This window comes from Xyrauchen texanus, chromosome 22 (assembly GCF_025860055.1).
Source record: "Xyrauchen texanus isolate HMW12.3.18 chromosome 22, RBS_HiC_50CHRs, whole genome shotgun sequence".
Taxonomy (NCBI): Eukaryota; Metazoa; Chordata; class Actinopteri; order Cypriniformes; family Catostomidae; genus Xyrauchen; species Xyrauchen texanus.
Window position 1 is genome coordinate 8,147,780 of NC_068297.1, and position 10,519 is coordinate 8,158,298.

General features: G+C 36.6%; 1 protein-coding gene across 1 annotated transcript in view; it reads left to right on the top strand.

The window, feature by feature from the left end:
- Positions 1-10,425, top strand: part of LOC127662242 (protein Smaug homolog 1-like) — a 65,467-nt gene extending 55,042 nt beyond the window's left edge. The window contains exons 11-13 of the mRNA XM_052153352.1: positions 1,247-1,373; positions 3,633-3,716; positions 6,579-10,425. Coding sequence (XP_052009312.1) covers positions 1,247-1,373; positions 3,633-3,716; positions 6,579-6,607 — 240 coding nt within the window. The 3' untranslated portion in view covers positions 6,608-10,425. The remainder of the gene's footprint in view (positions 1-1,246; positions 1,374-3,632; positions 3,717-6,578) is intronic.
- The last annotated feature ends 94 nt before the right edge of the window (positions 10,426-10,519 follow it).

Here is a 10,519-nt window from a genome sequence, read left to right on the forward strand (position 1 = left end):
GACAGGTTTCCGTGTAAGGCATCGGAAATGGAAATACTAAGGGAATTAGTATTCCATTTGAGTTTTGGCTGGCTACATACGCGACGCTGAGAAAGTGAAAAAGCAGGCGTGGTAATTGAAATTGCTATTTAAATATGACAGGGCCAAAACTCGTAAGATATGGGAAACACAGTTGCAAACGGACTTTGCTTTTCCATTTGAAATCTGGCAGTCACTGTGCGTTCAGCTAAACGAAATTGCAAAGCGGTAATGCGCGATTTGCAATTGCGTTTGGATTATGTCACATTTTATGCGTCCACAAATTGAAAACGCAATTGCAAATACAATTTGCAATTCCTTTTGAATAATGTCCGGAAAATCATTCCATACATGTGTGGCATTACAGTCTCAGTCACCATTCAATTTTTTTTTAATCTTTTTTTCCATACAATGAAAATGAATGGTGAATGAGACTAACATTCTGCCCAACATTTCCTTTTGTGTTCTTAAAACATGCAGGTGAGTAAATGATGACAGAAATTTTAACTTGGGTGCACTATCCCTTTAACATTACTTCACGGGGCATCAATGAGAAGGGATACGCTTTTACAAATAATTTTACATTTAAAACAAAGCAAAAGTTCTTCATAATCATCAGAAGTGCTTTCAGTTTTTATGTGAGATTTTGTTTTCATTATCACAGTATGACCAATGTTTGGACACAAACATCTAAAGGATCGAAAGGGTGTATCTTGCTTTAAATTAGTTTTGTAGGCAAATATAAATTGCCCCTGCATATGAATTAATTTACAAAATTCAAATGTACTTTTAAAATTACTTTGTTAACTGTTTTACCAGAAAATGAAGGAAAAGAAACCTGCTTGCATGGAATCTCCTTCAGTACTGTTAAAAAAGCATCCTAGGATGCACCTCATGAAATTGGTTGAGAAAAGAGCAAAGGATGGCTACGTTGTAGAAGGAAAAATATATATTTTGTTTTATTTGGTTAACATTTTTCTACCAACTACATCATTCCCCTTCTTCCATTTGTGTTATTTAATTGTGTTTATGACTTTATTCATTTTCTAAAAGTTGGAAAATACTACTTATAAAGAATGAGTAGGTGTGTACAAACTTTTGACTGGTTGTTTACGTCTATTTCTTACTTATCAAACCTAGTATCTCTTTTCTGAAACCTTCAAATGATGTAAGCACAGATTTTGCAATGACGTGATGTTAATTTGTCTGGCATATGTGTTTTTGTTAGGGTTTGTGGTTTGCCAACCCAGGGGGCAGTAATAGCATGCCTAGCCGCACCCACAGCTCAGTTCAGAGGACTCGATCGCTACCGGTCCACACCAACCCACAAACCATGGCCATGTTCCAGCAAACAGGTAAGAGATCGGTGCTGCAACACGCTGTTTATCTGTGACTCACAGTCTGCTCAGCCAGAGCTGGTGTGCTATTGTCTCTTACACAAATCCCCAGATAACTTTTGTGAAGCAACAGTTTAAAAACCTTTCCTGCCTTTAATGTAGCCTTTTAATGCCGTCAGTCCTGGGGAGGGGGGAACTTGATACTTAAAATACGGGACAATAGGTTTTCTATACAGGATGTCTTTATTTCGCCTAAAATACGGAACATCCCGGCTAATAGAGGACAGATAACCCTATGTAAAATCAAGCAACGTCTTTAATTTCTTGAGCAATTTTAATATACTTTTTTGGCCAACAAAAATCATGATTATTATAGTTTTACAATTGGAAAAATTATGCCTTGATTATTTAATGCTAAGTTTTTGACTGTATTCTACTTCTTACATGAAACATTTTAAATTTACTTGGCTTCAACGACTGTTTCGTTGAAATTAAGGTTCCTCTGATTGAGAAAAATCACAATTTTAAGCCATTTTACAGCAAATACATGAATATTGAGATATCAAAAGACTTAAAAATATCGAGACATAATTTTTTAACTATATCGCCAGAGACTATTTGGCAGAGAAGGACCACTTCAGTTAAAATAAATGAGAGAAATTTGAGGGAAGAACCGGTGATATACAACTTTGTATCTGCTCCAGATATCCTCTTTTTTTTAAATAGTTCTGTATTTGTAGTAATAATTATATTTTATATGTGTAACATTAATATGACAGTAATTTAAGTCCTGCCTCTTTAAAGATATAAAGCCATATGTAAATGTGTAAAAACGTTGAACAGTTTAATGGGGAAAAATATTGACCGACTAGTAATTCTAGAACTGTTCAGCATCAGAACTGTTTAGTCGACTAGTCTCGCACATCTCTAATTTTTAGCGTACTCTGGGGTAAAGAAGCACAATTTATGATAATAGTGTTGTCAGATTTAACTGCTGATTTGAAATATGTTCTTTGATCATAATCTTGACCAACCTTTTTGGAGATTACTGTCTTTCCCATTCAAGTAGAGAGGAGCTGCACTTTTATGCTGCTTGTTTATATAGAAAATAGCTCACCGGGAGCATTCCAAAGATGGCTGCAGAGAGGACTGACTTGCTAAAAAGACTTTGTGTCACTCAACCTTAGGGCTGAAAGTTTTTAAAGCAAAGCTTTTCCATATTCTGCACACATCATTCAACTCGCATCCCAAGCTCAGTGCCGGGTGTTCCACTGACACACATTCAAATGGAACAGCTGTTCCAGATGTTCCTCCCAGTCTGTGGCTTTACTCTCAACTGACTTCCTTTAGCTTGCTGTGTCTCATTGATCTAAAAAAATACTCTGCCTCTTTTTGCAGAAGAAAGAGACGTCCACAGGAAACCAGCAGATGAGGGTGTTTTTTGTGCTAGTATGGATGTTGCAATGATTTGCTTTGTTCCACATGCCTTGCACTCTTAATCTGAATCTGTTAAGATAATCACCTTTATTTATGCAAAGGCATCACAGGGGGCCAACAGAGTACTTTAAGAACGATTTCAGGGGCCTCACAGGATTTACTGCTTAAAAATAACTTCTGTCCAGGCAGTGGTTGTCTAACTCAGCTCTTCCTGCCCACAAGGGATTTTCAAAGGCCTGTTTGCTGTTGACTCAGCTAAACACAAGAGCAGTTTTGGCTGACCCAGCCCGAGCAGACTGAGAAACAAGTCTTTTTCAAAACAGAGTGCATACTGTAGGGTGGTGTACCCTTCCACTGAGGGAACTATGTAACCAAGATGTTCGCAGTCAGTTCAGTGAAATTTGCAGAGTGTAATGGTGCTAAATTAGAGGTTGTAATTTGGAGCTATTGATCTGTTGTAGTACGCAAGATAATTAGGGTGTGAATGGAAGGCTTTGTCCTAACTTTTCAGAAAGTTTGAAATGGATCTTTGTCCACTATTTGTTCTCTAATTATTTGAAAAAAATGTCCAAATGACTTCTTACTATCAGTGGTATATCAAGACATCCATACATCAATCATGCACTTTAAAAGTTCCAAGTCGGACTAAAATAGTAATTCATCTTTTTAAAATGTCATGTACTGTAAACATGTACCAATCTGATTAAGTCAGACCTAGATAATACAATTGTAGCTCGGAACACTTAAGGCATTTTGCGTGAAAGACAGTATTTGACCTAGCATATTTTATTTCTTACAATGACGTCATTATTCTTTAGTGTTAACACATATTTTTTGCAGATTTACAGGTGCCTGTGACTGAGCCAGACATCAATAACCGTTTGGAGTCCCTATGTCTCAGCATGACCGAACACGCTCTTGGAGGTACGTCTTCACTTCCTGCTCTAGGAAACAAACCCATTGTCTCAATGATTACCATCCACGACTTCATCATGAGTTGACGAGATCGACAAATCCATCTCTGTAAACATTAAGCTACTTGTCGATAACTTAAATTATTGTCCCAAATGGCAAGTCCATATCTGAAGGCATTAACTGTACTTTTCTGTATATGTGCTGATTGTACAATGTTTGTTTATAAAAGAGTGCTGGTGCCAAATCTCATTTCATTCTCAATTCATGAGAATGGAATTGGATGAAACAGTTTTGAACTGCATGACTCCACCGTTTTCAAACGTTTTCCAAAAGTTGCTCGTCCACACTGAAACGTATGCAAACAATTAAATCCTCTTACTGCACATGCAAAAACAACTCAAAAGAGTCGCCATGCCTCATTTCCATGTATGGTCTGAAATTCAATTGTCCTCAAATGCAATTCTGTGTTAATTTCCTGTCGCCTTTGAAAGAATGCAATGTAAAGTTTGTACCAAGTAAAATTTACCTTTAACAATGCCCTCAAAATAAATAGCAGACACAACAGCACCGCTACAATGTGGGCCGCCATCTTGATTGTTTTGGGTTGGATGGATCACATGACTGTATCACATTTCAACAAATACATCATCGTTTTCAGATATCTCGATTTTCCCTGTCCACACGTTTTCAAATTTATACACTTGGGAGAGCATTTTGGAAAAGCTCAATTTTCTCTGTACAAAAACGCCATCTCAGTGTGGACGGAAGGCCTAAACATAGTGAAAAAGATGTGTTGTCAAAAGAAAATCTATTAGTGTGCCCATAGCCTCTGACACTAATTAAAAGGGTCAAAAAACACAGCTACACTTCTGAAGTGCGTAGACTTCTACAACCTTATGTTGTTTTTCCCCTCTCTACAAAAATGTATTAACTTTTTGAAGTGCTTTTTTGGTGAAAGCACATCAGACACAACAATCTCCAATTGACAAAATATATCAGACCGTCTCATAATAAGGAAAAAAATGTCTATGCTTACAAAGTGCCGAAACTTAAAAAAATACAATAACACAACTTTTATTTCTTTGAACCCTTTAATTGTTTTTCCCCTGTCCAAAACATTAATTAACTTTTTGAAGTGCTCCCTTGCTGAAAGCTTTATACAATGCATCAGCCACAACAATTTTCAAAATAACACAAAATATTGTCAATAAGTCCCTGGGCTGCATTGTGCATTTGTTTTGTTTTTCTGAAGAAATAAATATTCATTAAACATTTGTTTAAATTAGTTTACTTCAAAATCAAAAGAAACTAATATGAAGTTACATTTTGCATAATGAAAATGAAGCCCATTTTTAGAGGCATTGAGTTTTCTTTTTTTTGTGACATTATTTTCATGACAGTTATGCCCTTTTTACCCTAATTCTTATTACAGCAATGTAAAAAAATGACATTATTTAAACAGTGAAGTATTTATACATCATAGTAGTGCTCCCTTAGTATTGCTTTTAATTTTCGCTGATTTTATAAACATTTTGTAAATTTAAAAATAATTAAATACAGTAATACAGTAAAAGAGAAAATATTGCTATGGTTATTAAAATCATAATTGAAAACAATTGGAATAGTTTAAGTAAAATATCCGTATGTATTACGGTAATGAGAATTGGGGGTAAAATGTGCTCAAAGTGTTAGTTCACCCAAAAATGAAATTTCTCTCATCATTTACTCACCTTCATGATATCCCAGGTGTGTATGACTTTCTTTCTTCACCAGAACACATTTGAAATAAAATGAAAAAATATTTGAGCTCAGTAGATCCTAGTGGATGGTGATCAGACTTTTGAAGCTCCAAAAATCACAGACAGTCATAAAGGATCATCGATACGACTCCAGAAGTTAAATTGATGTCTTCTAAAGCGACAAGGTCGCTTCTGGTGCGAAAAGATCAATGTTTACGTACTTTTTGACTATAAACAATCGCTTCCGGTCAGCAGCGGTACGCGCCTGTATATTACCGGAAGTGATTGTTTATAGTTAAAAAGTACTTAAATATTGATCTTTTTTTTTTCGCACCAAAAGCAATCGTGTCACATTTGAAGACATTAATTTAATCGCTGGAGACATTTGGATGATGTTTATGCTGACTGTCTGTGAATTTTGGAGCTTCAAAAGTAAGATCACCATCCACTTCCATTTTAAGGACCTACTGAGCTGAGATATTTTTCTTCAAATGTGTTCTGCTGAAGAAAGAAAGTCATATACACCTGGGTTATAATGAGGGTAAGTAAATGATGAGAGAATTAAAAAAAAAAATTGTGAACTATCCCTTTAAGTCTCATGAAAATAATGTCACAATTCAAAAAATCTGAATAGTCCCGAGGGGTTTCGTGAGAATCACCTAATACTGTTTATCTCCATCCCTGCATTCCAAGCGGCATAAATGATGCTGCATGATAGCCACACTTTAAGGTCGTTCCAAACAGAATTACAAATAAAAATGCCTTTTGACTGACATTATCATTGAGTCGGACATTGTTTAGCCCTACAAAGCTCTCTCGGTGGATGTTTATGTCTTCAAAGGGAACAGGGCTTAGAGATGATCACTTCTGAATGGAACGCACCCCATGTTTCTGTTAAATTAGTGTGTTTTTTTGTTGTTGTTAAATTTAATATACATTTAGGTGATCCAGTTTGACGTCATCCTAATTCATTATATTTTCCCCATTTTCCTTAAATTACAGCTTTTGTTATTTTACAATCCTACATTTAAGTAACTGTACCAGAGGTTCGGGAAGAACAAAATGTTTTAGCCACAAAAAAAGTCACATACTTGGTTGTCTTCACAAACTGTGATGTCACTTCTTTCCATAGATGGTGTTGACCGAACTTCAACTATATAAAAGCAGAGGGTGCACAGGGAGATGGCATACCCGGCTGCAAAGGAAAAGGTCATCGCGAGGTCACAAGCCCCTCTGTCTTGGGGCATGGATTACACAGTGCCAATCACCATATTCGAAAAGGCTTCACTCAAGCAAGTTCTGTCACCTTGACCACTTCAGCACGTTAACATTTGATTTTGAGAGAATCACATCTTTAACACAAAATGTGGGACATTTCAAACCTGCAGTTCCTTAGAAGAATGCCACAAAGGGTCTGTGCATCGACAGGCCATTAAGAGCGGTCCGTCAGTAGCAGCACTTCCTGAGTGGTGGCTGTATAGGACGTCATGTCACAACATATCCAAAGCAACCAGCACACGAAACCAGCTAACAGACATGTTGTTACAGATAAGATGTTTTCTGTTCATTGCTCAGAGGTTTAATGAAGTACCTCTGTGCAGAGTCTAAAAATATTACGTAATAGTATGTTGTTTACATTTAATACTGCCAAGGATTGTCAAAATCCGGGGACAGTGTACAGCTTTAGGATCCTAAACGGCGTCATAGTTTACAAATGTGTTTTTGCCGTTTTGTTTTCATAGTTTTATTTTGTGCCAGCAGGAAAGCTGTTGCAACACAGTTAAGAGACAGAGCTAGAGCTACGGATGGTACTCCAAAGAAAGATAGAGAGGGAATGTGAGAGAGAGCAGAGAAGAGATGTGATTGGAAGGGGAAAACAGGAAGTGATGTAGTCGGTGGTGATGTAAAGGGAGCTAGGAATGTCGTAGATGGATTCTGACGTAAGGAGCAGGGGTCGAGGGAAATCAGGAGGTCGCAGTTTGTCTCTAGTTTCAGCAGATATGAGCAGACAAGGGTTTTTTTTGTACATTTGGGAGAAATGCCAGCAAATGCAAGTAGATGTGTGTAGGTTGAAGAGCAGCAGGGAAACTTGTAGGTCAGAGATGCGGAGGTCCAGATGGAATATGCAAACATATTTTCATTTTCAATGCTGATTTAGGAGGGAAATCTGCAGAGTGTAGTAAACCCTTCTGTATTGGAGAAAATTCCAAACAGCTGTTTTGTTCGGGTCAAAAAAGACCCGGTAGAGAACAGTAGTAGATATAAAGCACCTTCCATTTTGTTATGAGCATTAACATTGCCAAAGGCTTGTTTTACACAATTAACACAAGCTTTTTGAAATAGCATTTAATCTGGATGAGCACCACCTACTGAATATATCAGAAGTGGTACAGTAGATATACTGTACTGTACAGTTCAAATTGAGAAAAACAAGATGAAAATTAGAATCTGTTTGAAACAAAGTAAATAAATGCCATAGACTTCCACTAAAATTGCCATAGACTTCCAAAATGAATCTTTTATACACATACTTATGGATCAGGATGTCATAATAACTTTGGGGTGGTCTCTTTTGACTTGCATCCAATTAGTAATGCTCAAGCAACCACCTAACTATTCCCTTGTTGTCACCCAAAACATTGTGACATCGCATAAATATAAAGAATTATCATAAAAAATACAAATAAATTAATCAACTGATATCATGTAATCAACAGACTTTAGCTTTTCACTTTTTTTAACTCTTAAACAGGTCAATAGTGACCTAAACGTAACAGGAGGGTTAGATATGGTAAAAATAAAAAGTAAATGTATGCATTTGCCAGACATTGTTATACAAAGTGACTTGCAATGTATTCAAGTAGGCCTATATGTGTCCCCTGGGACTCAAACCCCCAACCTTAGCATCGTCTAATTGGCCAAAATATTTCAAAATCCAACATGCAAGTGTTGGGGTGCGTGTAGAACTCTGTGAAATTCAGTGGAAATGTTGTAGACACAGATATCCTGTGGGCCTTTACTGTTGAATTTGTATGCTATCTGTAAATGCATATCAGTTAGAGGGTATGCTGATATTTTGTTTAATCGATTTTGCCAATGTCCTAGGTTTCATATGGAAGTTTTTAACAGGTCTCTGTGTAGTACATTAACATATTTATTTGGGATATCTCAACACTTGTGGTACACTATATCAGCGGGACGTAGATTGTCAAATATTTCTGTCGTACCGAAATATCCTTAATAAACAGAGATGAAATTCACTGTAACAGATTTGCAACACTAATGCACCAGTTATTAGTGCAGTGCGCCACCTGGCGGTGAAACTCTGCACAATGCAGTGGCACGTCTTCTTAGAAAGTTACCAATAAATGAGACTAGATTCTTTCTTTTTTTCAGTATTGTCTTAATATCAGCCATTATTAGTTAATCATGCCAGGTATAAAACTAGTTTGTTTACACTTTAGGCAGACAATATTGGACTCTTACAAGTGAAGATCCGATTTTCTGCATGGAAAGGGTCTGATTTTAAATCTAGAAGGGTTTTTGCTATAACTGTTTTAATCTGGGACATTAAAGTCCTTTTATGAGGGTGTTAAGTGATTGGTATTGTATCTTATTATTTTGATTTTTCCTGTAAAAGCTTCGCTTTTCCTGCCCTTGGTGCTGTGAATTTTTGCTATAAACCATCAAAAGTGAATTTGCAATAGCGTGCAATAGACTTTCATCGGCTATGTTGTGTGATGCGTAACTTGGGTGGAGGGGGTGCATAATTGGGCGTCTTACAAACAGGAACTGGACTGGCAACATGGAACTGTGCACGCTGTGCAACTTTTTCAAGGAAAGCTATTGGCATAGTGAGCCCACGCCTCCATTACCCCACAATTCCCTCAAAAGATACACTACACCACCACGCAGGAGGACTGTAAAACATAGTTCTCGGATGGAGGGATACGCCAACACACCGACCCACACCTCAAGTTTTTGTACATTTGGCTGATCCAAAGAAACCATGATTTAACTGACAGAATTGTTGTACTCCTGTGCGCAGGGTAAAGAGGCACTTTGACATCCACTGAGTGGTGTTTTATTTTAAGAAGAATTTCAGGTGTTGAGGCAAGGAAAACATACACGCATACACTTACACGTTAAAAGCTGCCTTAAAGAATGTCGCTGTCTCATGCATGCCACCCAATGACACTGTTTTAAGTGCTATGTTGACTATGCAGTGTGTCAGTTATGATTGGTGCCTCCAAACTAGTGCATGATGCCTTAAACAGAATGGTAGCAGGCGTTGCATTACAAAGCATGTTAGAGAACGGTTTGGCATAGCTCTAAAACCATTGTGTGGCATCTTGTGTTTTTGTACATTTGCATCTCGTTTAGAGATGTATTTGTTTATGTGTATGAAAAGCCAATCATCACTGCCATTTGAATGAAAAAAAAGAAATTGAGATTCAAATGATTATTTATTCTTTTTCTATTATTGATGTAGAGGTTATTGTATTCATTTAGATGTATTATTTAAGATACATGGGTATTAACTTTGCTATGGCTGGTAACCATAAGTACATCTCAAATAACAACCTAGTTATTTTTTTGACTTGTTTTTCCTAGTTTGCTTTATTGTTATGGGGAAAAAAATGACCCGATTGTCAAAAGACAATAATAATATTATTATTATTTTTTTTTGCAATTTACTTATAAATGTAGTTTGGCTAACCCCCTTTCTAGATGGTGTATTTTAAAGAGAGTGTTTTTTTTTTTTTTTACTTTGTCACATCGTTGTAAACAAAGAGCCAGTTTTGTTTGCATTGTTTTACATGATCTTGCTGTTTTTCTGTTGCTGTTTTGAATTTCTGAAAGTTGACTTGTCTGATCACCTCAACTGTTACATTACAGTAAGTTAAATGCCAAATGCATTGTAGATATTTACGATGAATGCCGCTTACTTGTGATTGAATATTAAAAAATTATGAGTATTGCTGTTTTTTGCTAGACGGATCTCTTTCACCGATGTGGCACTTCTCAACGTTTTGTAGAAACTCACATTGGATTGGGTCAATTTAAAAGAAT